Source organism: Coffea arabica, chromosome 7e, assembly GCF_036785885.1.
Source record: "Coffea arabica cultivar ET-39 chromosome 7e, Coffea Arabica ET-39 HiFi, whole genome shotgun sequence".
NCBI lineage: Eukaryota > Viridiplantae > Streptophyta > Magnoliopsida > Gentianales > Rubiaceae > Coffea > Coffea arabica.
The window spans coordinates 20754126-20781058 of record NC_092323.1 but is presented as its reverse complement, the minus strand read 5'-3'; the positions used below and the strand labels follow the sequence as shown (position 1 = coordinate 20781058).

At 36.8% G+C, this 26933-nt stretch overlaps 4 protein-coding genes and 1 non-coding gene across 10 annotated transcripts; 2 read left to right on the top strand and 3 right to left on the bottom strand.

Annotated features, from left to right (window-relative positions):
• Positions 1 to 1440: 1440 nt before the first annotated feature.
• LOC113697983 (origin of replication complex subunit 1B) lies at positions 1441 to 13627 on the bottom strand. 3 transcript variants are annotated; one of them, XM_027217622.2, is made up of 16 exons: positions 9560 to 13616; positions 9318 to 9453; positions 8720 to 8872; positions 8484 to 8624; positions 8235 to 8386; positions 8059 to 8158; positions 7827 to 7949; positions 7588 to 7749; positions 7416 to 7473; positions 7137 to 7315; positions 6919 to 7027; positions 4425 to 4495; positions 3889 to 3984; positions 3105 to 3181; positions 2468 to 2551; positions 1441 to 1796 (listed from the first exon to the last, which is right to left on the bottom strand). In XM_027217622.2, the coding sequence occupies exons 1-16, from the start codon at positions 10324 to 10326 to the stop codon at positions 1733 to 1735; spliced, it is 2472 nt and encodes an 823-aa protein (XP_027073423.2). In that variant the 5' UTR covers positions 10327 to 13616; the 3' UTR covers positions 1441 to 1732. The 3 variants fall into 3 exon arrangements, with proteins under 3 accessions (XP_027073423.2, XP_027073422.2, XP_027073424.2); XM_027217621.2 differs by having other exon boundaries at positions 6913 to 7027; positions 9560 to 13614; XM_027217623.2 differs by lacking the exons at positions 1441 to 1796; positions 2468 to 2551; positions 3105 to 3181 and adding an exon at positions 3193 to 3770 and having other exon boundaries at positions 6913 to 7027; positions 9560 to 13627.
• Positions 8735 to 8812, bottom strand: LOC113700279 (small nucleolar RNA snoR28). The gene has a single exon (XR_003450621.2). It is a non-coding gene; the product is annotated as a small nucleolar RNA snoR28 (small nucleolar RNA).
• LOC140011286 (uncharacterized) lies at positions 13126 to 14431 on the top strand. Its single transcript, XM_072060069.1, has 5 exons — positions 13126 to 13258; positions 13313 to 13497; positions 13589 to 13861; positions 13961 to 14000; positions 14085 to 14431. The coding sequence occupies exons 1-5, from the start codon at positions 13126 to 13128 to the stop codon at positions 14429 to 14431; spliced, it is 978 nt and encodes a 325-aa protein (XP_071916170.1).
• Positions 14432 to 16266: 1835 nt separating this feature from the next.
• On the bottom strand, positions 16267 to 18330 carry LOC140011285 (small nuclear ribonucleoprotein SmD3b-like; the record flags this gene model as incomplete). The annotated part of the gene is made up of 4 exons (XM_072060068.1): positions 16267 to 16560; positions 16856 to 16912; positions 16998 to 17064; positions 18245 to 18330. Coding segments are annotated over 4 exons (273 nt in total), but the record flags the coding sequence as incomplete, so codon positions are not given.
• A 2221-nt stretch (positions 18331 to 20551) lies between these two features.
• LOC113702229 (dolichol-phosphate mannosyltransferase subunit 1-like) lies at positions 20552 to 26221 on the top strand. Of its 4 annotated transcripts, XM_072059641.1 has the most exons (10): positions 20554 to 20749; positions 20901 to 20978; positions 22832 to 22971; positions 23964 to 24063; positions 24162 to 24195; positions 24268 to 24344; positions 25115 to 25140; positions 25229 to 25393; positions 25475 to 25589; positions 25824 to 26221. In XM_072059641.1, the coding sequence occupies exons 3-10, from the start codon at positions 22862 to 22864 to the stop codon at positions 25926 to 25928; spliced, it is 732 nt and encodes a 243-aa protein (XP_071915742.1). In that variant the 5' UTR covers positions 20554 to 20749; positions 20901 to 20978; positions 22832 to 22861; the 3' UTR covers positions 25929 to 26221. The 4 variants fall into 4 exon arrangements, with proteins under 4 accessions (XP_071915741.1, XP_071915742.1, XP_071915744.1 ...); XM_072059640.1 differs by lacking the exon at positions 20901 to 20978 and having other exon boundaries at positions 20552 to 20749; XM_072059643.1 differs by lacking the exons at positions 24162 to 24195; positions 24268 to 24344.
• The last annotated feature ends 712 nt before the right edge of the window (positions 26222 to 26933 follow it).

Below are 26933 nucleotides of genomic sequence, written 5' to 3'. Positions count from 1 at the left end.
GCTGCGTTAAGTGTTGAAAAAGATTCCTAGCAAAGAGAGAGAAAAATAGGAAATCGTGCTTTAAAAATAAACCTGGAAAATGCTTATGACAAATTTGAATGGAGTTTCATGAGAGGCCTTAACTTGAACCATTGGTCTAGTGTCCATCAAGAGGGTCTTTAAGTTCCTATTGGGATGTTGGTTGGGAGATCAAATCTTCTTTGTCAAATATCAAACACTAGAAATTCTTAACCTTTCAAATTCACCGGGTCCTTTAGTGCACACATATTTGGTTCAGAAGTATTTAGATTCCTTTGACATGTTAGTGATCTCGTTGGACCTATCCCCTTCTCTTAAAATATAAAAATACGATTTAATCCCTTTTGACTTCCCCTTCTCTTAAAATATAAAAATACGGTTTAATCCCTTTTGACCTCTTAATAATCCCGTCGAACCTGTCCCTCTAAATGGATAATTCTTTTTAGGGTAATCAGACAAGGGGGTCCATTTCTCCATATGTATATTTCCATATGTATGACGAAGCAGCGAGCCAGAAAAATGGGAGCCTTTAAAGATTGGGCCTGTCATCTCACACTGACTGCATGATTGCAGATGACCTAATTTTGTTCTTTAGTTGTGGAGAACGTTCTATAAATACAGCAAAAAGTGTTCTAGACAATTTTTACCTAAGGTTTGGCCTATCTATCAACCTAGAGAAATGAAAGATGTTCTTCTCCAAGAACACATACCCACATGCTCAGACTCAGAGCCTAATCTTCTCTTCTGGTCTAGGAATCGACAAATGACCTTTGATAATTACTTGGGTATCCCCAGTGTCATAACAGAATTTCCTAACAGCGAGACAAGTATGGTTTCACTTTGGAAAAGATTAGAAACAAACTTGCATTGACATTTTGAGTGCAAAAACACATACTAACACTAAAGTTCTAAAGGTTCAAATTCAAAACCTCTCCTTGGACGTGCTAAAGATTATTGAGAATAAAAGGATCTGAAATTTGCATTGTGCCTAATATCATAATGGATAAAGATGACACAGGAAATTGTTAGCTCAAGTAGAACTTGGACTCCATGCAGCACAAGTGCTGTGATGACAAAAATACAGAAAAGCTTCTTGGCATTACTTAGATGGTCCAGAAGCCTTGTCGACCTGAAAGACTACAGACATGGGAGTCTTATTTCCCTTTCTTTAAAGATAAACCGTGTATCATGGATATAGCGAAGACATCAAAGGTGCTAATGCAGGCAAGGTGCTACATAAACACTAGTTTCTATAAAACAGATCTAGATAAACAATAAGTACCCAATCCAAACACCAGAAAACACCTCACATTTCCATCCTTGCCACCCTATCCCTGTAGCAACGGATCCCGACCCGTAGATTTTTTCAGAAACATCTATGATAAAGTTCCGTTAAAATATTTCAAGAAACACCCAATGCACTGACGCTAAAATTCATTGCAACTAAATACTCATCAATTCGATATAAAAAGTTTAGTCATTTGCAGGAAAAAGCATATATAAATGCCTATCAAAACTAAGAAGTGCACATCTGATAAGTGCCTTGCCATGTGGAAGGCCGATAATTATAATCCCACTTCTACAATCATAACAGGGATTTAGATCCCAAAATAAAAATGAATTTGCAAAATTGAGAGGGTTTTAGAAAACGTAAAAAGAATAAATCTGTAGTACACAAGCGGGAAAGAATGCATTAGCATCTCACTATTTGTGATTACAGGTATTTAGCCAACCATGGTAGGTCTTTGCTGTCTTTGAGGGCAAAAGTCACATCATCACTGCAAAATTCAACAGAAACATCAGGACTGTAATCTAGTTTCAATGTACATAATATTCAGATGCAAAAAAGTGGAATGCTGCAGGCACATATATTCATTGTATATGAAAAATTGAAATGTTGCAGGCACAAACTTTGGACCATTATACTAGTTCCATCCTGAATGAGGCCAATTATATTTGTCATCTTAAATTTTTGTTACACAAACTAAATATCAAATCAGAGGCATAGACAACGTAACTGTCGACCTGTCATGTAGTCTCCCACACACCTAAATTCGGTTTTTATTTTTATTTCTTTTCTACAATTGCCAGCTTCAAGAGATGCTATGCAGGAGAGTCATCTAACTGAATGGTAACAAAATGATATCCTATGTCAGCACCAGTCAATCCATTTATCCATTTGATGGCCGGTATTTTGATTTGCAATGATGTGGCATTGAACATACGTCTTCAACTAAAATCACAAGTATTGACCAAGCTGACAAAGTTTTCTGCCTTTGGCTCTTAGACACCCTAATTAGTAAAACTGGATTACACTTTTTTTCAAGACCTCTGGATGCCACAAGCACAGTATCAGACAGCAGTTAATTGAAACTTGTTAAAGTTGGGAAAGTAAGCTCAGAGGAATAATGATTATTCAGTTAAAACAAAGGGCTTGGTGATGACTGACCTTGGGAAATTGAGTTGCAATTTTTGCAATTTGTGTCTGACTCCCGCTTCACATAATATAATTCGACATTCCCCAAGCTTACATCTGCCACAATATTAGAAACACTAGAGGTAAATAGGTTTTAAATTCATCTGACATGGACTCAACACACATAGATTACCTCACTACATGTCAGCTCAAGTTTTTTCACCATCTATAATTTTCTAATGGAGAATTCGATGCTCACTAAAATGAAACGAAGATGCAAATTCCAGCAATGTACAGAGACACTCTTATGTTATCAATAACAATAAGCCTCTGAATGATCAAGGTAACACGGAAAAAAGGTCTTTGATTTTTCAACTACAGAAGAAAGGAACAAAAACAAAGAAATCCTTTTTAGATCCAATATCAAACACAAGGAGTGAAAAGAAAATTCCTCAACTTTAACTCTGGGGCACATTAGAACTTCAAATTCGGTCTAAATCTTCTTTGCTAATTAGTAAGTGCATACATGGCAACGACACAAATGTCACACTTATTTCGTGTCTTTGAGCACATAAATGAAGTCATTTCAATACAAGGTCTACAAGAATATGGCTGACAATATACTTTGGTTCACATGATTGAAGGAAATACAACTATTTACGCATCTTACCCAACTCTAAAGAGTGTGTCAAATCCTGGAAATGCTTCACCGTTGCTTGTACACAGGCATGAAACTGTCATTGCCAACTGCATATACAGCAAGCATTTACGGACATTATGCTGAAGAGCAATATAATATTATAGCCTCTCCCACAGAATATAATTTAAAAAAAATCTTTAAAAACTTAAAAGAAAAGTCAACACAAAACAGAAACAGTAAAACCTGATAAAAATGGGAAGATTCAATTTTTGAATGACACTGAATGTAATCTTTTACTTTCCAGCTGCTGCTGTGGCATCAACTAACATTCAACAACCTCTCAGCAGCAGCTGGAGGCTGGATGCAGAATATCAGATTTCATACCAAACAATATAGTCAAGCTACCCTAACAGCCCGAAAAAGCTAAATCCCCCATCCCCTTTCCCCAACTCCTGGTGCCACATCCAAAAACAAAGAAGGAAAAAGAAATCCCAAGGACAGTTTGGCGGAATCAAAAATAAATCACAAAGAAACAGCAAGTTGTATCTACTATCTTGTGGTAATAGAAAAAGTAATAGATAAGACAAACAAAATATGATAGCGCTGTATGTGCCAAGGAAGCAATTGGCAGCTTGCAACCATGTGAAGATGCATAACTCAGGCATTCAGATGGTAGCACAGCAGCAAGGAGTAAGACTACAAAAATGATAGTAATAACAACATTAACTCTAACAACAACAATACTAGTACTGCTGTATTCATGACCATCATTCTAAGAAGAATAAAAATCAAAGAATGAAAGGGTCCATATAACCTTTTCAAAGCTGGTTTCACCCATTCCAGTTTTGTACAGTTCATGCACCATTGCTGCCAAGAATATTTTGCTCAGTTTGGAACAACTTTTCATTACCTGCGAACGAAGTCAATACATAAATAATGCCTGTATGAGCAGTGTATATGGTGGTTCTCCAGTAAGTAATGTATAGACTAGCTATAAAAAGAAAACTGCAGTTAATAAGTGAACATCAAAGAAATATGGACCACTTAATGATCTAAAGAATACAAAGGCAGAACTCCCTTCCCAGCCTCAAAAAAAAAAGGAAGAAAATTTTGGCCTTTTATGACCACATCTAATAATAAGCCAGCTGTATCAAGTTGCATTTCAATCAAAACAGACTTCATTAGTATCCATAACTTGATTACTCAAGCCCTGTCAGGGAACTAGTACCATCAAATACTTGGATCCACCCTCAAGACAGCGGCACAGCATTTCCTTGACATCACTGATGTATTCCTCTAAAAACTGTAATGGAGTAGTGTTCACGTGATACTTCACAGTTGTATACTTACTTGAATATGAGGAGCCTGGAACATTTCCTTTACTGCTGCTTCTACATCTGCCACACCAACAAGACTTCTTCCTGAACAAATGGCATCATGCAGGTTCGTCATCTGAGCACAAGTTTTTAAGGACCAGGCATAGTTCTTAATGAAATGAATTCTACACATTTGAAGTTCTAGTTATTCATCACCAACATTAGCATACCAGGCAGAACAGGGGACAATGCACAATGTACATCCTGAACCCCAAAATTTCTAAAGGAACGGGGGTAAAATTGCCTGCTTATTTCAGCAAAGCCAGGTTTTTTCATCATTAGGTGCTATAAATGAAGACCATATATACATATGTATGTATATTATATCAATCATCAAGAAGGGACAGTAGATGTTGTGCAACAGAAAAGACAGTGTAGATCACAATAATTAGTTCTTCAATGTCCTCACTGAAGCTTACAGCTATAAAGCTGTAAGGTAAGGTAGTTAACTTAATCCTTTGGCACCTGCTAGCTGACAGAATCTATCTTCACAAAGCTGGTGGTCGATGTTAACAGTTCATTAGCTAGTTGCGAGAAGGTGTAGAGATAGATCAAAAGGAAAACTGTAATACCAGCATATGGTGTCATTACAGCTCCATACAAAGACTTTTTTGTTAACTTTTCATACATCGCTTGCTTCATTTCAAATATCCCGATGATATGGCTTTGATTTTTTCTTTAAATGTTTAAGGGATGCAAATTACCTTTCTTCAATTTACACAAAATTTAAGTTCGTCAAAAGAATTGACAGCTAATGGTAAATGAATCAACCTTCATTGTGATGCTTAGAAGCCTTATTAGGGTTTGCATGAGCAGTAATACCAAAAAACCCCACAAATTGGTTTACTTGGGATGACTTGAAAGAAAATCTCAGACGACAAGATCATGAGAACAAGGTCACTAAATGGTTAGTTACTTTGAAACAAATTTTATAGTATGAAATATGTTTAACTTTTGAATTGACTGCCTTAAGCCTATATTAGTGCCTGTTTTGATTCATTGAAACCTGATAAGTTCACAAAGAAACTGTGAATCCACATTTTTCTGGCGTGGAACAAATAAGCAGGATTTAAATATCTTAAACTTGAGAACTTAAAACTGCAAAATCATTAATAAAACTGCAGTAACTACAGGTACTTTTACTACTTTCACATTGTGGATTAAACTGTACTTTTTCTCTTTCAAAAAGGACAGAAACTGATTTTAGTGTAAAACTGTACTTCTGACTACAGCATCAGGTAGCAAATCGTTCACCAAATCATGTGAGGCTTAGATGCCATAAGAAGCTATTGGACATCCAATTTGGTATATCTAAAGAGAGGTGCAGACCTGAAATCTTAAAGCCATCTGTTGCAGAAAACGAGATTATTGATGTCTATTTGTCCTAAATATTATCACATCACCAATTCTAAGTGTGCAACTTATCACTATTAATCTTCAAATAAATTGCCTGCCTCTGATGAAAAGGTGTCACAAAATACACATAATACCAGCCATGTTATTGTGCTGTCAATGTCCCCAGGTCTTTCGACAAGTACTATAAACATCACTTCACTTATCTAGCCACATAGATAGAGGTAGGACAGGCAGAAGTTTCATCAATGTCTAAATTCTTTTCCTATATGTCTCCACAAATCCTGAAGCAAATTTTTCATCGTTGACTCTCTTTTCCCTGCATTTTAGCCTAATAAGTTTCTGTAACCAAACTAAAACTTTACACATCTACATTCTAAGGAATTAGCCAGCATTTCTAGAAATCTTTACAATATTAACATTGTAAAAATAAAAAATAGGAGTCAGAAAGTACTTTATGTGGGCCAATACCAAGTCCATCATTTCACAAATTGTTGTCTTAAATTCTTTTATTTACCAAAAGTTGAATAGAAGGCCAGCCTGCTCTTATCTTGCCTCTCATACTCGATGATATAAGTAAATGCTGAAAGATGAAAAATGGCAATACTTGCATAACCATGATATCTTGCAGAAACTTCAAGGACACTAAAACTTTGGCTTCATCAATTTTGGATTAGAGAAAGAATAAGCAATATTACTGAATTTCATGCCATAAAATTTTTGCAACACAATCTACCATGAAATGCTTTATTTTCAGATCTGATTACAGGTTATATGGACTGTATATGTCCTTTCACGGATCATTCTGAACCGGGATAGCAAATGCCCATGCAATTCATAGCAGTCTATCTGGATATTGTAAAGTGCTTAGAAATTGTCGATTCATTTGATGAAAACAAAAATGGAAAAGATTTATTGCCAAATTTCATGAAATAGTTCAAGGGTATTTCTTATGCAGATTCTTCTTAACTGAAAATGAGAAGCACAAGAGCCAATAAGTTGGTATTCCTTTTTCTCTATTGGTACAATTCTTCATCCGATGCTGGATTGACATGCATTCTAATTAAAATATCTTCAGATTGATGAAAGCAACATCTAAGAGGTCTCACTTGTACCAGCGGAATCATTAAGTGATTGTGATTTTCTTAAGCGATAATCTGCAAGTTCTGCCGCTCGCCTACATATCTCCAGTGCACGGCGAGCATCACCAGAGACAGCAGCAACCTAAATTTAGAAACATAAACACCAATAGTAATGAAAGCTTCAAAGCAGGTGAACTCTTTATGAGGTACACATAAACATAATTCATTTATAAAAAGAGAAAAAAAAAAACCTTTCTAGAAGCAAATTCAATTGCTGGTTTTTCAAAAGCATCAATTCCTTTGAGGCGACTAGATATGATTTCTTGAAGCTGCTGGTAGTTATAGGGCCCAAAGCAAAGCCTCTGTATGCCCATCCGACTCGAGATGCGTGGAAGCAACTTTTCAGGAAGATCCATGGTATTTGCTATACCTGGAATGATATTCAAAATGCAGAAATACTAAATCCCATTCTTTTGTTATCATCAAATTGTGCCTGCCATGTTGAACCAATCAAGAATGTGGGTGTTTACCTATCACAATTAGTTTGGAATGTGGCTTGGTAGGCCAATCAAGAATGTTGTACAAAACCTGTGATTTACAAGCCAGGACAGGAAAAACAAGGTGGTTATGGGTGAAAAAATTTTCTAAATTTTGTAGAAAGCTGATGTTAACGTAGCTAATCTTAAATCTCCTGCCAATTACCGATTGATTTCTGGTTACTAAAAGATCAAGTTCATCTATGAGTAGGATGCAAGGCTTGTTATTTTCTTCTTCCCAATTCGTCCCATTTGAGAATCGCTCATTCAATAAGTGTAGAGCCTTTTTCCAACTAACTCTGTGTCCAGTTAAAGCTTCATAGATTACCTGAAGATAATTAAAGAAGAGAATGTCATCAGGCAATAGATGAATGTCCTAAATAAATTAAACGTCAAAAACCTTACTCTGTAGATATTTTCAGGTGAGGCTAGCTTTAGACCATTGATCTCAACGAAGCAATAAGGCTTGATATTCCCAGAATCAACTTCGATTTTTAGGGTCCTCATTACTGCAAGGACAGTCATTGTCTGTTGGTTGGCAACAACAAGAATAAGTTTATACCATTATGTGGCTAACTTTAATGTGTTGTCTAGAACCAATATGACTGTTGTTGCAATAATAGCTACTAGATCTTACCTTCCCAGTTCCAGGAACTCCATGAATATAAAGACATTTTCCGAGGCATTGACCATCAGATACAGCTCCTTTGATAAATGCAGTTATTTCTTCCATTTCTCTACATCAAATGACCTGTCATCTTTTGATAACCAAAGAATCACAAGAAATAAACAATATACTGCAGTCATCCTCACTTATTCCTACAAGGTGGAGACTTAGGTAAGCATGCCAGTAGAAGCATAGCTTTTGCTTTTCCAATTTCTGTTTGTTTGTGGCATCTTGTGTGTTCTGGTATTTTCTTTGCCCCAATCTTTTGAAGTCCAAAAAATTGCCCCTTCCGCAAGTTCTGAGAGAGTTTAAAACAGCCTATCAGCTTCAACTAGATGCCATTACCAATAAGTACTTAGGAGATTTATAAAAAAAAAAAAAAAGAAAGATCATACAGCAGCCAATGAATGACCAAATGAGGGTCCACGCTGGGAGCCATTAATCTTCTCTTTTTTATAGTCTGTGTCATCTTCAGAATCAGAGTCCGTAATTTCGCAAGAATTCCAGTCCTTATCACTTTCATCCTCTTCAGCATCCTATTAATCATAAAAGCATATATCAGTCTCAATCAAGTCCAATGCAAAAGCATTACCATCCCCAATTATGTTGTTCAGAGTTTAGGAACACTTACCTCTTCATTATTTGAGATTTCTGCAATGCGTTTGAAACTGTGCCAACATACATCATACTCATATTCACACAGGAAAACGTCGTCTCCTTCATCAGCAGCCTTGCTAAAATCTTTAGGGTTCATAACATAACAATGCCTAATGATAGATTCCATCTAGAGAAACAAGTACTACAGAGTCAATGTCAACACAGAAAATTCCATGTGTCCTAAAAGAACCCCTTAGAAACATGATGCCTTCATAGTTAGAGAAATCCAGACTCTCAACAGCCTTTGTTTAATCTCATAAAACAATTGTTACATTCCACGAAATGCCCACAAACTACTCTTTACCAGGTTCTATGTGCATAAAAGAAACAGTCTCAGTACACAATGGTAATTAACAATGCAATATACAGTTATCCAAGCATTACAAAAAAGAAACACAGCATACAATACTGAGCAACACTTTGGGACTATGCAAAACATTATGCAAAAATCATGGCATAAACCTGTTCTTCTCCAACATCTATAAATATGCAGTACGCTATCATGAAAGCATAAGCAATTGCATCTGGAAAAAGTGAACCTATACGGTGAATTAGGGGATTGCAGTTACTACCTCAACATCAGCAAATTCATTAGTCCTGTAAAGCTCCCTCCTTAAATTGTGTGGCTGTCTCCCAGCAGCAGTCTCCTCAGGAATAATATACCATCGAGACCGAAACCAATAAGTACCATCCACTTCCTTCCACATACTATGCGATATTCAAAAATCACCAGTGTAAACGTAATCAGGAATCATTAACCAGTTGAGGCATAATCATCAAAACATAACATTGGTTGGAAAAGTGTTTTCCAAACCTTTCAATATGGGCTGCCCACAAATCACTCGAAAGAAACTTCTCCTTAGCAGTCCTAGCCCTCTTCTTCCCTGCAGGTGGCACAGGCAATTCAACATTTTTCCCCAACTTTGTTGCCTCGCAGAACCTGCAAATCCAATCCCCCTCTGGAACCTCCTTTAAAGGTGGTTTCAAACATTTGAGATGAAATCCCCCCAAGCATTCATCACACTCAATCATCACCGCCCTCCCAGCCTTAAAGCACATCACACACTCCTCCACTTCAGGATCCTCATTATCCGATTCAGCATTCTCTCTCCTCTTCACATAGACATCATCCCCTATAGAAAACTCACCCCCATCATAAACCACTTTTCTATAATAAACCCTTTTCTTCCCCCCTTTCAAATCCTTATTTTTCGCAAGACCCGCATTCTTTTCTTCATCTAATTTTCTTTTTCTCCTAGTTTCATATCGATCGGGGGATATAGGCGAAATCTGCTTAGCAGCATCTTCTTGACTTTGGGGAGCTGGTTTCTTGGGGGTTTTGGGGATGGGGGTGGGGGTGGTGGTTGTGAAATTGAGGGATTTACGGCGGGTGAAACGTGGTGGTGGAGGAGGTGGAGCAGTGGCCGCTGTTGGGGTGGTGTAAAGGCGGGAAGATCGGCGGACAGGGGTGGGTTCTAGGGCTACTGGGGTTGCAGGGATTGTAATGGCATTTGAGGAAGATAGATCATGCTGTTGGTGCTTAGGGGTTTGTTTGGATCTTTTCTTTGGAGTTTCAGCCATGGGAGCTCTATTTCAGGAGGAAACCGGTGGCTGCTGCGGCGGCGGCGGTAGCAGGCGTGGACTTTGTATTTATTTTTGGTGTTTTGCTTAGTTGGGGGCGGAAATAGTAACATGAAATGGCGGGAATTTGCAGCTTGGCTTGGCTTTCCCGCGTTTTTTTAAAATGCCTTGGATCCTCTTTCTCTGTCTTTGATACCAAATTAAACCGGGTAAATTTCCTTTTGACCCCCTAAACTATACTCTGTTTTTCACTTCAATCCCTAAACTTGTAAATTGGACACTTAAGTCCCCAAACTACTGAATCCGTCCCAATTAAGTAAAATCGTTGACGGACTCCACAGAATCATTAGGGTTCTTCGAGCGTGCAAAACAAGCACCGTTAGTGAGACTAGATAAGTCATGAAAACTAAAATAGCTAGCACATAATTGTAATTTCGCCCGTTAGGTATAAGGGCAAAAGCAAAATAAGCCGAAACAGCTTTGTTTTTGTTTCTGCTGTCTTCACCTTGGATTTGAACACACACAGAGAGAGAGAGAGAGAGAGAGAGAGAGAGAGAAAAGGTGTGAACAATACATTATCAAATTTCTACTAGTCTATACCCTTGAAATGATAGTGACCGTGAGTCAGAGGTGAAATTTATTGTAAACATGGGAAATTCAAGATCGCCATTGAAGAGGGTTTGATGGAGAAATGAGGTTGCCATTGAAGAACAATAAGAGAAAGGCCGCCCCCAGTAAGAGAAATGATATTACGGTCATTGTTTGCTTGTTGGATAATAGCGTATATAGTAGTTGGGTTATTTGATTGTTGTCGGTTAGGTTTAGTAGTGATATTGTGGAATGTAAAAAGGGCCAGATTGACCTCTATATGTTATATGTTAGTGATAAATTATGGTAGACAAAATTGTTTAATGTCGAATGTATGGGCTTGAAAATGATTTGGGGTCTTTTTTAAGTCAATGTTTATCTTGTCCAAACCCTAATGTTCCCTGTATTAAAGACATTGTGGTCCCCGATTCACTGTAAAAGGTGTCAAAAAATTAATTATTGAATTAAAAAAAATTTTCTTTGAACCAGGAAATGGTGATAGTGGAATTTGGCCTGAACCTTTCTCCTTAAAGATACACCATCAAGGGACCTTCACAGACTCTCCTAACAAGCAGTATATAGGGGGAAGGGTTGATTTTATAGGCAGATGCAACCCAAAAATGTGGTCATTAGTAGCTCTAGACAAATGTGGAGAGAGACTTGGGTATGATGTAGAAGATGGTTTTGGGTGGTATTATCTGCTACCAGGGATGACATTGGATACAGGCTTGGTCTTTTGTATGTGTGATAGGGATTGTGAGATGATGGTGAACATATTACCACCACATAGGGTGGCAAAAGTGTTTCTTAGTGTTTTCTCACAAGGTTATCCACAGGTTGCAGCACCCTTAAGTCAAGCTAAGGGAGATGAAGCCGAAAGGGATAGAGACAGTGATATTATAATCATAGAAAAGGGTATAGACCCTGATGAAGTGGAAAAAGATGGTAGAGAAAATATTGACATTCATCCAGTAAATTTAGACACTACAAAAGGGTGTAGTAGCAACTGGACACCGAGAGTACCGAATTTGTTTTCTAAAGATTTAGACAGTAGTAATGGGCCAAAAATAGCACCAGAAACTGCAGGCAAGCAAGGAAAAGGTGCTGATGTTGAACCAAAAAGTGAGGATTTTTATAGTGCTGCTACTGAAGATGAACCAGAATATGAAGAAGTGAATAGCAAAGCGACTGAAACTGAAATTTTGGTAGAAGAGAAAGCTGATAATAGGAGTGATGCTGCAAAGGAACCAAAAGATGTTGAAGGCTATGATGAAGCTTTAAATGCACAAGTCAGAGAAGAAGATGAATGTAAAAATTGCAATGAAAATGCACAAAAGGCAGCCAGCAATGAAGGTGGTGTAGGGGAAATATCATGTGATATTGCCAGACAAGAAGAGAAAGAAAATGGAGTCAATGTTGATGAGAAGATGGCAGATTCAGACTATGAGGATCCAGGGGGAGACAATGACATATTAGATGAAGCCATCAAAATTGGTCAAACTATTGGAGGAGACCTAGGTGCACATGAAGCTGGCCCTTCGCATTGCAATAAACTTGGTCCTTCTCATTGTAGTGAGCAAAGAAAGAAGAAGCCAGGAAGGAAGAGAGACCCACCCATTGAAATTAACTGTTGTGATGACCCTGATATGATTAATATTGATGACATTGAATCAGAATATGACTTGGATGGTTCATTTGAATTGAGGAGTCAAAGTGAATCTGATGAAGATGGGAATAGTAAGACAAGGAGGCCTAAATTTCCAGTTAACAGACATGAAGAAACCAAAGTTTGAAGTTGGTCAGAAGTTCACATCAGTCATTACATTCAGGTTGGCTGTAAGAATCCAAGCAATAATGGATGGGAGAGATGTGTGTTTCAAGAAAAATGACACACGTAAGGTGAGACTGAAATGCAGAAATTGTGACTAGCAGCTATTTGGGTCTAAAATGCAAGATGAAAACACCTTTCAAATAAAAGCACTTAGTGATGAGCACACTTGTGGAAGAGTGTTCCACAATAAAAACATGACATTTAGGTTGGCTAGCAAACTATTTGTTGATGAGGTAAGGAAAGCGCCATCTATGACAGTGCATGAGTTGATGGCCAAAGTAACTGAGGAGTTAAATATTGATTTCAGCCTTAAGTAAGGGTATAGAACACTTAGAAAAGTGAGAGACACTATTCAGGGGTCCCATGACAAACAGTACACCATGTTGGAAACATTTTGTGGTGAATTGAGGAGGGCAAATCCGGGATCTACTGTGTTTGTTGAGACTGATATAGATGAAGATGGTGTTTCTAGGTTTAGAAGGCTGTATATGTGCTTAGAACCAATAAAGAGAGGTTTTTTAGCTGGCTGTAGATAGTGGATTGGGTTAGATAGTTGCTTCCTAAAAGGTCCATATGGTGGGCAGCTTTTATTAGCAGTTGGAATGGATGGTGATAACAAAATGTTTCCGTTGGCTTTGTCAGTTGTTGGGGTAGAGAATTATGATAACTGGAGTTGGTCTTTAGGATTACTTGTACAAGATTTACAAATTTCAGACTCTAGTACATGGTGCATTATGACTGACAAACAGAAGGTAGTATTTATTAATTTGTTACCCATTAACTATTTATGTTAAACTATTGATATTAGTGTGGCATATGTGATTGTTGTGCTGTGTTGCACAGGGTATAGTTCAGGCTGTTAAGGACAAACTTCCACAAGCTGAGCATAGGTGTTGTGTCCAACACCTTTATACTAACTTCAAGCAAATGCATAGAGGTCTTGCTCTTAAAGATAGGCTTTGGAGCTGTGCAAGGGCTTCATATATGACTCAGTTCAAAGCAGAAATAGAGATGATGAAGCAAGAATCAAAGGATGCATATACATGGTTGGATGAAAAGGACCCTAATACTTGGTCTAGGGCTCATTTCAAGACTGGATTGGATTGCGATATATTGGTTAATAATATGTGTGAATCTTTTAATTCAGTTATTTTAAAGGCATGATCACTGCCCATCATAGGCATGTTGCAAACTATTTACTTATATTTGTTGAAGAGAATGGAGAAGAATAGAGAGGCAATGTCCAAGCATGAAGGTTAAGCTACTTGCTTACTGTTTTTTATCATCATTTTTAAAGTTACACTATGTTCAATATCTAATTTGCCCTTTTATTGGTCAGATCTCTTATGTCCAGCAATTTTTGACATTCTTGAGAAGGCCAAGAAAGAGCAATGCATGTGCATCTGCTATTATGCTGGCACAATGAAGTATCAGATATGCTGTCATTTTGGTGACCAGTTTGTCATTGATTTAGGGAGCAAGACCTGCACTTGTAGAAAATGGCAACTGAGGGAAATCCCATATGGCCATGCAGTTGCTGCTTTTAATAGGAGACGTGACAAACCAGAAAAAAATGTGGCACCCTTCTATTGGAAGAGTACATACATGAAGAGTTATGAACCTGTGTTGAATCCAATCAATGGTCCTAATCTATGGGCCCCAGAGACTCTTGTTTGTGAATTGTGAATCAAACACTTGGGATGGATAGGATTTGATTTAAGCTGTAGGGAAGTTCTGTTGCATCTAATTCATAGCGTGACTACTTGTGCTAGGAAGATTTTTATTACACAATTCTGTCTTCATCATCGGGCTTTCATCGACACCACACAATCTGGAGAACAATACTAGTACTGTTAACTAACGTCTTTTGCGATAAAGAAGTCCTTTCCTTTTTGGGAATGACAGATGTGTGAATTTCAATCTTAGAATTGGTTGGTGGAACATTAGATTGGTTTGTGGCGACTAGCTTTGTGGTCATTGTTACACGAGAAAGAAAGAGTACTACGGTATTATAGTAGTATAACAAAAGAAGGTATTATTGTATAACTTGCTGTTATTTCAAAACCTGAATCTCGAGTGAATCGAGAGGAAGGGGGCCGGTGTGAAACATAAAATTAGGAATTTTTTGCTAATAATATCCTTACAAAAGTCTACTTTCGAAAACAAATGCATCAGGCGAAGAAGAAAAGAGATACGAAAAGTACCCTTCTTGCTAACACAACTTTTCTTAAAACGCATCTTCGGCGAAATCAAATTTCCATCATCAGAGGTCAAGATGAGTTCGATGAAAGTTCAGCGAAAGAAATTCGAGCAGAAGCGAGCCAGTGAGTCAGGAGGAGGGAGACGGTTGATGACTATTCACTGGTCTATTTTCTATGTCTCCAAAAAAAAATTTTTTAACGGAGACGATAAATCTATTCTATCCTACATTAGGGGGAGGGGCGGAGCTAAAGAAGTCCAAAGGTAATTCGGAAGGGACTGAACCACCACCGTGCACCCGACTGAATATTTTTTAAAGCAAAACCACTTAACGTGGCAATTGAAGCACTGAAATTTTGAAGCACTCAAATCTGAGGACACTAAAATTTTGAAGCACTGAAAGTGAAAACCCACTTAACCTTAGGTGGAATACCTTACCCCAAAAAAAAAAAATCTTTTAAACCGTAATTTTGTTCGCATCAGATATTTACACCTTTATCCACCAACTTAAGAAGGCGTTAAAACTTTTTGAAAATGCAGAAGTAAACACCTTTGCTCCATCACTCATAAAAAGGAGTGTATTTTAAGGCGGAAACGAAATGTAGCCTGCAACTGTTCCAGATAGTCAGTCACATATTGTTTTTGGCTACTGGATCCAGCAAATGGACTTGGAAAATCAATCATCCTGCTGCATACAGATATAGTGAGTGAGCATAAATAGACGGAGTAGGAATGTACAATCCAGGCTATATCTCGTCATAGCCCTCAATCAGTAGACGAAAGAGGAAAGATTTTCCAAAATGGAGAATTTCAAGCAGTATGTCTGTTTTGGTGCACATTGGGCCAAAAAACATCTGAGTTAGAATTGCTCCATTTCATTTAAAGGGCCATGAGTTGGATAGGGTTCCAATTCGCATAATTTAATTTCTACTTCAAAGGTAGTTCAATTTGTCAGAGGCATAAATAATCTGCCTAATAGCCGCTCATTCAATATAACCACGAAGTTTTGGATCTTCCAACCAGTAGGCAGTAAAAGGTGTTTCCGTAGCAGCCCGGGCAGCGGTTAATGAAAGGGTACACGCATTTCTGGATTATCAACTACGTTTCACCACCAAAAACTAACCTCTCCTCCATAGCCTTTGCAATCCTGATAACCATTCAAACTCTGGATCCATCCTTTTCAAAAAGCTTATTGCATTGCTCGCTATTTGCATCCGCACAAGTAATTACGGATGGAGGCAATTTGCTATTTCCACGTTACAGCGGAATACGACTTCCCACATCGACTTCTTTCGCTACATGACTAACAGACAGCCAATCGATTTGGTTTACATCAAATTTTAGAATCAGCTAAAACAGAAGCGTAAATTGGAAAACCATTCACGTCTCTAAATGAGCACTAGCCAAGTTCAAAAGCGTACATAATTCTTAAGGTCTCAAAGGCCAAATATTATCCTATACCAAATTGGGCTGCGGAACATGGATTTGATGATCTCCCGTGCATAATATACGAGCTTTGATGCTCTTAAGATTACAATCATATTATGGAATGATCACCTCCTTACAGGTGGCACAACGCCCCTGCCAGGTGGACATCCACGACCAGCAGCCTGAGCCTACATACACGGATGGCACAGTCAGGCAAACTTCACCCCACAAAACTTAATTTGTAACCCCATATATTTCTCCAAGCTAATCATTTTACATACTCCGTACAACTAAATTTTCTTTGTTTTACAGTATTTATTAAATCCCAGTTCTAGAGAGGCCATCCAGCATTGCCTTTTCTTGACAATAGATCATAATGCATTTCAGAACTTACAATAAAGATATGGTGTGTCATTCCTAACTTTTGGATTTAAATAAATGATCTTGGAGTATAAGATGCAAAAGTCACGAAATAGATCTTACCCTGGCTCTCATGGCAACAGCACGTCCCCATCCAACGCCAAGTGCTGAACCCTTGTCCTTCAAAAGATAATATAAAAAGTGTAAGCAGAGCTGTGATGGTCACAAATACACTCTAATACACATGGGCAAACTGGGAAAGCACCTTGATTCTAGCTTCTAAATGTTTGAACATTAAAGCATTCTTAAGCATATCTGGAATCACCATAAACCTGATAAAAATTTGTTTTACCCGCAATCAGAACTCAGAAAGCAGTTGAGAGAATCAGAAAACATTTTATCAAAAAATCCCACTATTAGTTCATTCTTCGCCGAATTATATAGATGATCTAGCAACGATGGAATTTATATTCTGTTTACTGAATCGCATGAAATTTTACCCAACTCCATATCTGGAATAGGTAATCAAAAACAATTGAAGTCTTGAAGCTAATTTGCTTCAGTTCAGAGGTTCAAAAAAGAAGATATCAGGATTGAGGCGGCTGAAGATGTAAATTATATCAGTGCTTCAAAGATCCATGAAAGGATAAGAGATTGTTCATAAGCTATCAACAATTCAAAAAGAGATCTTACATTTTGTAGCCATTGATGTAGAAGAAATTATATGGCACTGGAAATAATTGCTTATGAATGTCAAAAATGACAGGTCCAATTTTAATGAAATTATCAAGGGAGGAATACTCTTAAAACCAGCTGTCAGTTAAAATAAGTGTGATAAATGAGCATCCACAGGTCAAAAAGTTCCTTACAACCTCAACCCCAAGTAGTCCTGACACTCTGTGAACTCTAAAGCATGTGTGCAGAATACACTTAATTTGTTGTAAAATCTGAGACGTGCATCTGACACCTAAAGGACACGTCATAAAATAAGATGCATAAATCTGCAATAAAAACACATATTAAAGACCTAACCCACAACAAAAAAAAACACATATTAAAGAACGGTTTTGCATGTAAGATCAAAGAATTTAAAAAAAGAAAATACACGACCTGGAATTTAGTTGGATAGAATTCTGTTATATGAGAACATATTGCCAATAATAGTTTTAAAATACTTTTGCCACAAACATGAAATTCTTACTAGGAAAACCTATATAAATCATTTTTGAGCACAAATACAACTGACTGTCCCCGTGTTCTGAATAGCATTCACCACCCAACCCATGTTACCCCCTTAAAGAGTGAATAGATTTCAGTTCCAATTTACTAACATCCCATAGTTTCAATTTTCCTGCCACAGAAAATCATCGTAGGCTTCCGCCCATCATGCATTGGAATCAAAGTGAAAGAAAAAGGCATTACGAAGCTCAAAAGCAGCATAAAGACACCGGAAACAGAAAAGCACTTTCACAATTCTTAATGAAGGGCAGAATAACATTGGAACGAGAGTACCTTAGTCGTGAAAGTGATGTTCTTGAGCTGGCAATTCCAATTGTCTTCGCATTCAACCATGCTGCCTCTGTAGAGCTCTCCGCTCTTCAACTCTACGGTCACGATGTGTCCTTTGGCTTCGTGTAGAAGCTTCACCGATATACCTAAGCTACGACTCATTGCTATTGCTATTTCCTGCTATGCTCCTTACGCAAAACCCTAAACCCAAAGTCCAGCAAGAAAACTACTAAAAATTAATTAGCAGTAACTATATACCAGTAAATCCAGCACAATGCTTAGAAAAAAAATTTAAAAAATCGTAGACAAACGTAAAAATAAAAGTTTACAATCAATTCTAAGAATTATAGCAAAAAAAAAAAAAAAAAACAAAGATGCATACAAGAGTACAAACGTAAAAATAAAAGTGTACAATCAATTCTAAGAATTATAGCAAAAAAAAAAAAAACAAAGATGCATACAAGAGATTGAAATTTGTGAGATTAAAAGTAAGTAAATAAATAAAAGGCGAGAAGAGAGAGATAAAATAAAGTAACGTTACCGAATAAAGAGGTAGAGAAGTATATCCTCGCCGTTGGCTGCCGCCGGAAGATGCTGCGTTGTGGTTCAGCTAGGAGAACTGTGTCTTCACCTAGCGGCGAGGATAGGGAAAGTTAATACTGTGGCCGCGTACAAGTGAGATCTGCTATTTGACCCGCCCATGCTTCCTAATCTTTTCCTAACTTTTTATTGCTTGGGGCCTTGGGCCTTGGACTTTTACTTGGTTAGAGACCATTACTAGTTACTAGTTAATAGTTACTACTAACTAGGTATTAGCTTCTCTATATTTTTACTTTAGTAGGAATAACACAAAAAGGAAAAGGCTTTTCGAGTTGGAGAAAAAAAAACTAAAGGGTAATGGCAATGGTTTTGGCTTGAAAATAAGAGGTTATGCAAAATTTAACAAGGGTTTTAAAAAAATAAAAAGCAGGACAAAGTAAATTTTGCAAGTCCACGTGTTATGGCAAATAGGCCCGCATGAAGAAAAGATAACAAGATATTAAAACTACTTTTAGTTTATGAGAATTTGTGAAAGTAAATAGTTTTCTTTTTTTTAATAAAAAATTACCTAGAAACGGTGTAAGGTTGGACATAAACTCTGACCTATTTATTAAAAAATTCCAAAGAGTACATGATAAAGAGGACATACACTTCTCAAATTTAACTGATTGAAAATTTTACAAACTTTTAAATGGTTTCGACATACTCCACATTCATAGTATTCTGAAGGTGTTAGAGTTTTTTACTTTAAATTTTGTTGCATTTGTATTGTTTTACTGCTAGTTTTGAACTTCTTTGAAATTATTTGGATGAATTGATCATCATCGATGTATTGATCTCTATCACTCTTTGTGAGTAGTCTGCTTCTTTATTGTTGTCATCGTTGATTATTCGAAAAACACTTGAGCAATTACCTTCAAGAAATGAATATGTTATGTAATACTAGCACATAAATGAAGTAAACAAATTTTGGATTACCGTTTCATATACAAGGAGGTCTACATTTATGATACATATAAAAGATTTCAAATGTGAATACAGATAATGTGGTGTAAATTTAAGTTAGATCATATAAAAATATATGTACATTAAACGTTAATCTAAAACTTTACAAGGGATGATGGGAGGAGATGAAGAATCCGCATTGGACTATACTACTTACATACAAGCATAGCAAGCTTCTAACGCAGATTGTCAATGACCACTAGGTTAGCCTCAAGGGTCAAACTCATATCCAAATGGATAAAAACCAGGCCCAAATAACCCGCCCAGTTCATTAATTAACACGGGTAACAAAGGATTGACTTTTATATTCCCACGAGGCTATTACAATTTTAATTAGCCCATCGTCATGGATGAAAAACCAAAAATTTCTCCAATATCAAGTTCATTTGACCCATTTTGTATCACTCAAATGTTGTACAGGAATGCTACAACCTACACTTGATTAATAGAAATAAGATGCTAGATTCAGTAGTATTAGTTGATGTAATCACTCGATCATGCAAAATTTCACCAAAATCAAGAGAGTTGGTTTACAATACAGTCTATCAATTAGATGTGGAGAGAGGAAAACTTATGAATTGGAGTTCAACGTGTTAAGTATCACAAGCACAATAATTTGTACGTGCTTAATAAATTATTACAGTGAAATAGTATACTGTTTTTAGAAATTAGCAAACTTCTAGGGGTCAAAAAGAAATAGCCTTGTACCATTATTTTAATCAAAGCAATTATAGTAGCGTAAAAATTTTCCGAAACACAGAAAAGACTAAAGAGTAAAGTGGAGAAGTAATACCGCCAACAAACCCTGCGTTCGTTGGGCCTCTCCCTTAATTCCTTGTCACCTTAAAACCTTTCTTCAGACAACGCGTGTTGGACCAACGTCATCATCGTCCACCACCACCCTCCTCATCTCTCCTCTCTCTAAACATTTTCCGACCTCTCCCATTTCCCTCTAAATCGAAGGTGCTATACTCCTCTGGCTTTTTATTTGATCTCTCTCTGAGTTTTTTTTAATTAATTTATAATTGTCGTATGCCAGTGATACTGGCCCTTTTAATCTTTTGGTAAATTGGGTTTTATTTTTTTAATTTCCTTTTCTTGTTTCCTGTAATAGTTGTGATTCGCGTAATGCCACAAAAGATTTGGGCCACCTGAGGCATTAGGGGTTAATTAAGAGAGGATTGACCATTTTGTAAGTCTTAGATTATTGAGGATTCATTTCTTGTAATGCCGTTGTATTTCTCTGCTAAAGTTGGGATTTTTCTGTCAGGGTTGTGTTAATTTAACCATTGAGCTATAGAAATTGATTAGCTTTTTATGTTCTAAGAAGATTTGGTGAAGATTGATCTGTGGACCATATTTCAGTAACTGCGGTTCAAATTTTTCTCACTTTAGTGCTGTGGCGATCCTGGTGTTGCCAGTGTAGCTAAAGCTTAACAGCATAGTGTAATTTTACTTTTGAACTTCTTTGAAATTATTTGGATGAATTGATCATCATCGATGTTTTGATCTCTGTCACTCTTTGTGAGTAGTCTGCTTCTTTATTGTTGTCATCGTTGATTATTCGAAAAACACTAGAGCAATTACCTTCAAGAAATGAATATGTTATGAAATACTAGCACATAAATGAAGTAAACAGTTTTTGGATTACCGTTTCATATACAAGGAGGTCTACATCTATGATACATATAAAAGATTTCAAATGTGAATACAGATAATGTGGTGTAAATTTAAGTTAGATCATATAAAAATATATGTACATTAAACGTTAATCTAAAACTTTACAAGGGATGATGGGAGGAGATGGAGAATCCGCATTGGACTATACTACTTATATACAAGCATAGCAAGCTTCTAACGCAGATTGTCAATGACCACTAGGTTAGCCTCAAGGGTCAAACTCATATCCAAATGGATAAAAACCAGGCCCAAATAACCCGCCCAGTTCATTAATTAACACGGGTAACAAAGGATTGACTTTTATATTCCCACGAGGCTATCACTCGTTCATCAATAGTTGCTTTCTCGGTTTTTTGAAAGAGACGAAAGAAGAGAGAACTTCTCTCGTTAATATTATCAAACTCCCAATTCGAAGCCCTAAACCCAATAATTGTCTTCTCAAAGTCTCGGCCATTTGCGCATAATTCAAGCTTCCAAACCATATAAAGTTGCCGTCTTTAAGATTAGATCGTTTCTGATTTTCAGTTCAAGTTGTTAAACTGATTGAATTTCCTAGCTTTTCATTACGCTTCTTCAGTTAGTTTAGATGGAGAGCTGAATTTGTATGGGAATCTTTGTGTAATCGTTATTGACTGTTTTATACATTTTGGGTACCTTATGTTAGAGCTATTCCTTCGAACAGTCTCACGTAGTTACAGCAGCTACCAACCCGTATCGAAAAGTTTTGGATATATTCTTGGACATCAGTGATATTTTACTGCTCTTACTCAGCATGAAATATGTAATTTACTTGAACTAATTGAAATTGAACTTGAAAAGATGGGCTTCCTTCATATTGTACTAAAAGAAGATTTTTTTTAATCAGATCGGTCGTGTTATTCCGTCAAATTTTAAGAATTTGTTAGAGCTATTGCTCACTGATAAGGAATTAGGATAGTTATACTGCTTTTGGAAATTCGGCTGACACAAAAGGGAATTGAAGAGGCATAATTTGACAAGTAGAAGAATGAGCTAAATGAAAATCTTATGCGGTAGAAAAATATGCATTTTAAAGCTGTACCAAAATTGTTTTGCTATCCAATTTGGTTGATGGGATCAAGTACCTAAGTGGAGTAAGCTGCTGAGAAGAACACATGAGCTCCATCTTTTCCAGCTCAGTCTGAGACAAGTGGATTGTTGGGTATAGCTCTTTAACGTATTAGAGGGTTGAATTATCACAAACAACCAAAACTAATAGGATGGAACTTTAGTTTGAATTGAAATACTAACAGTTGTTACCTACAACTTGCATTAGCTGTAAGTGTTTTTGTTTTTGCCTTCCGTCTCTCTCTCTAACCCAGTTCAATAAAAATTTGCGCTTTCTAGGGGTTGGAGGGATTTTGATGCAGAAAGAATATGGGCAATGAGCAAAAGGAGAATAGCAATAAGTATAGTATAATCATCCCCACCTACAATGAGCGCCTCAACATTGCTCTCCTTGTTTATCTCATCTTCAAGCATCTCCCGTACCCTCTCTTTCTCTCTCTCTCTCTCTCTCTCTCTCTCGTTACCAAGTTATCCATGATGATGCATGTTCTCCTTTTCCTTTTCTGTGAATATATGTATAAAACAGATGATGCATGTTCCATTGCCTCTGCTTTGTTTGTCTAGTGGCTTCTTTCATTGCACTTTTGGCTTTTACACTTATCTTCTGTGAATTTTTCATTTCACGTTCTAAATCTTTTGTTGCATGCATCAAAAGGTTTATTTATGTTTATTTGAATGAAGTGTTTTTGTTGATCTTACAGCTTATTACTTGGTCATCAGAATCATCTATGAACTGCTGAAATAATTATCTCCATGTTACACAGGAACAGTTCTTTGCTTTTATTATTATTATTAGTCTTTCTATTATTATAGCATTATTATTATTATTATTATTATTATTATTATTTGTGCTTTTGTGTGTGTGATTGACTTACAATTTGGAAAGAAGTGTTTCTGGGTATTTGATTTAGATATCATGCGAAGTATCAAAATCTTAGCTTCAGAATTGTTTGAAAATTGATAAGCAATGCACACAGTAGCACATATTTTGTATGGATACTTTTTTCTCTCAATCATGACTGGTAATTGGTAACAAAGTGTAGTTTTTCTTATACATATGCCCAGGATAAGCTGATTAAAACTGATTTGCTGTGAAAAAGTTTGCTTGTTTGTCCACTCAAACTTCTAGATGATTAGCCGTGAGCATATTCAGCTCTATAGTTATGAGTGGGTGTGGGAACCATTAGGTGTAAGAAGGTGAAGCTTTGGACTTGCAACTGAATATGTGAATAACATGGACCAAATTGTTGTACGAAATTAACTATTTGAGATTGTGCTTCATAGGTTTTGGTTTGACATTAGATGATAGATATTACTTAAAGATGTGAAAAACAGTACACTAAAACAATGACAAACAACATTCTCTTCATGATCTATACTTGTATCTGACAATTGGTCCTTACCTGGCTAGGAATGTCAATTTTGAGATTAGTGTTGTGGATGATGGAAGTCCAGATGGGACTCAGGATATTGTTAAACAACTGCAATCTGTCTATGGAGAGGATCGCATTGTAAGTCCTCTTTAGTATTAATTCGCAATGTTGTTGATGCTTTGCCTATGCTTATCTCTTTGAAAGGTCTACTTATGTAAGGCTATCTACTAATCCAGCTGTTGAGGGCTAGACCTAAGAAGCTTGGTTTAGGTATCTCTTTGGCCGGCCTTGGTTTAAGTTTTTGAACTAGCAAAAGGGATCATTAATTTAGTTAAGTTTCAGGTACGGCTTACATCCATGGCCTGAAGCATGCCTCAGGGAATTTTGTGGTCATTATGGATGCTGATTTATCTCACCATGTAAGTGCACTCCTACTCACTAGAATGATGAGGAGGACGCTCTATAAAACCCGCCCCCCCCCCCCCCCCCCCCCCCCCCAAACACCAACCACAAACCCACAAAAAAAAAAAAAAACCAAAAAGGCCGCCACCAAAAAAAAGAAAAAAAAAAGATAGTCCTCACCCCAATTTTTGTGCCTCCAAAAAGAAAAAGAGGAAGGGAGGGGAAAAAAAAGAAACACATTTTGTCCTCGCTTTCTTAGGATTTGGTGTGAACAAGGGGGGAAAGCAGCTTATTCTGGGGTTGAGCTTGAGGTTGGTGGAAGATTACGAAATGATTGGGAGATCTGAAGTGTATTTCCATTTCTAATAAACTTTTGGTGAGCTGTCTCTTTTACAGTGCATTTAGTAATCATAATAGTTTTAGCTGCTTTGATACTGGTCTTTTACCTTGGGTGTAAGTTTGATAAGTTGAGAAGATAATATGCGGCAGTGTTTAACAAACTGGAAAACTGAGTTCTAACAGAAAGTTATTTTGTTGAATTAGGGCCTTTGAGCACAGTGAGACTACATGGGTCAATTTTTAGTTTTTGTATTGCATCGCTTTTGGACTAAATGTGTGAGTGTTTGAGGTTTTCTGCAGGCATGTGTTTTATTTGTTTTTTCGCTTCCGCTCGAACTATTATTGATGTTCATTTAGCCTATATATCAGTGGAACTATTATTGGTGTTCATTTAGCTTATATGTTGCTTCACTTGTTATCTAATGCATCTCTTTTTCTTGCTTTACAGCCAAAATATCTTCCAAACTTCATCAAGTAAGAACCTTTCAACTCAAGTATTAGAATTTTATTTAATTTTACCAAGTTTTAGAAGTATAGTAGCTGAATATGTTTTGATGTTTAGGAAGCAGATGGAGACGGGTGCAGATATAGTTACTGGAACACGATATGTCAAAGGAGGTGGCGTGCATGGTTGGAATCTGATGCGCAAATTGACAAGCAGGGGAGCAAATGTCCTTGCACAGACACTCCTTTGGCCTGGTGTATCAGACCTAACTGGATCTTTCCGGTAAACCAATATACCAAATGCTGTAGTTGCTTCTGCCTAAGCTTCCACTTCCTTAGCTAACAACTGTTATTTTGCCTAAAGGCTTTATAGGAAATCCGTGCTTGAAGATGTTATAGGCTCATGCGTGAGTAAAGGATATGTTTTTCAGATGGAGATGATTGTTCGTGCTACACGAAAAGGTTACAACATTGCTGAGGTACTTGATCTCTTGTTGCTTATCATTTGGTCTGTTAGTTTTAATGGGTTGATTATCATCTTCTTCTTGGCAAATATCTATAGCTTCTAACTACACATGAGATTTAGTCATTTGGTTTTAAGATCTCTGATGAACTATTTCTTCTTAGTTTTGGCTCTTTCGTTGGTTTGCATCTCCTCCTTGTGTTTTATTGTGTTAATGGAGATATTTGAAATCGATTTTTTGTCTTCACAGGTTCCAATTACTTTTGTCGATAGAGTGTATGGGAGCTCAAAGCTTGGAGGATCTGAAATAGTTGAATATTTGAAAGGTCTTATATACCTTCTCCTCACAACTTAACAAGGACGAGAACAACTGTGCTTAGTAACTTCATGGTTCCTAGAAATCAACCATTTTTGGACAGTTTAAAGCCAATGATGATTAGCATAACCAACTCAAGGAAACTGATGAGGAAGCAACACCAAATTGGTCTTTTCGATTTAGTTCCTGTTTTTTTTATACCAACAGTTAACATTTACTGTACTTTTTTTTGTAGGCCAAAACTAAATGTGGCTTGATTACTTTGATTGTAGGCATCTAATTTTTCTGGGTTTTGCTTGAATAAGTAAAGTGAGTATCAACATTGAGAACAACTGTGATTCCAATATATTTATGTGATCTTTTCTAGTTGTTTCCTGTTTGTGATGTAGTTCGGTCTAGGTACTCTAGAGGGGGGCTTAGCAAATTCAAGACAATAATGTTAATAGTCTAGACGAATTTTTGTTCAAAAACAAAAACTGTTTGAATAGTGGTTTTTTTGTAAAATTATTTTGATTGCATTTTAAGCACATTTTGTACATAAAAAAAGTATTATAATAATTTTTAAAAAAATATTGTGCCAAAACAATCCCCTATCCAAGCACAGGAATTATTTCTTTGGTCCTACTCTTAAAGGAATTTACTTGAAATTTGTGGACAAATGAAATTCAAGACAAGGAAGGATCTACATTTACTTTACATCAATCAAAAAATTTTTTTTTAAAAAAAACCATGGGTGTCTAAACAAGCTCTGTTGTACTAATGCGCACTTTGGAGAGCCAAAGCCATTGATCGCTACTGCCCAAGAACTTCAATTCGGAGAACACTTTTGTTGTGCTTGAAGACTAAACTAAAATTATACCAAACGTTTGGTTGGTTTTTTGTGAGTTAGATGGACTAATGGTGTACTGTTATATGTTCCAGCTCAGCCGCCTCTGATACAGATGAATTTTGACAGTCCCTTTCTGTGGGCTGGGCAGTGTCCCTTTCTTGTTTGTGAACTGTGAATCAAACACTTGGGATGGATAGGATTTGATTTAGGGTGTA

Bases quoted from the DNA above. Each gene is read 5' to 3' on its own strand.
- LOC113697983 (XM_027217621.2), bottom strand. From the start codon at position 10,326: ATGGCTGAAACTCCAAAGAAAAGATCCAAACAAACCCCTAAGCACCAA. The intron at 8,387-8,483 runs GTATGATCTTTC...AAACTCTCTCAG, and splicing joins TTGGTCATTCATTGGCTGCT to AACTTGCGGAAGGGGCAATT. The intron at 7,028-7,136 runs GTTTTTTTTTTT...TTCTAAATTTAG, and splicing joins TTGAATTTGCTTCTAGAAAG to GTTGCTGCTGTCTCTGGTGA.
- LOC140011286 (XM_072060069.1), top strand. From the start codon at position 13,126: ATGTTGGAAACATTTTGTGGTGAATTGAGGAGGGCAAATCCGGGATCT. The intron at 13,498-13,588 runs GTAGTATTTATT...TGTGTTGCACAG, and splicing joins TTATGACTGACAAACAGAAG to GGTATAGTTCAGGCTGTTAA. The intron at 13,862-13,960 runs GTTAATAATATG...TATTTGTTGAAG, and splicing joins GATTGGATTGCGATATATTG to AGAATGGAGAAGAATAGAGA.
- LOC113702229 (XM_072059640.1), top strand. From the start codon at position 22,862: ATGGGCAATGAGCAAAAGGAGAATAGCAATAAGTATAGTATAATCATC. The intron at 24,345-25,114 runs GTAAGTGCACTC...CTTGCTTTACAG, and splicing joins ATGCTGATTTATCTCACCAT to CCAAAATATCTTCCAAACTT. The intron at 25,590-25,823 runs GTACTTGATCTC...TTGTCTTCACAG, and splicing joins AAGGTTACAACATTGCTGAG to GTTCCAATTACTTTTGTCGA.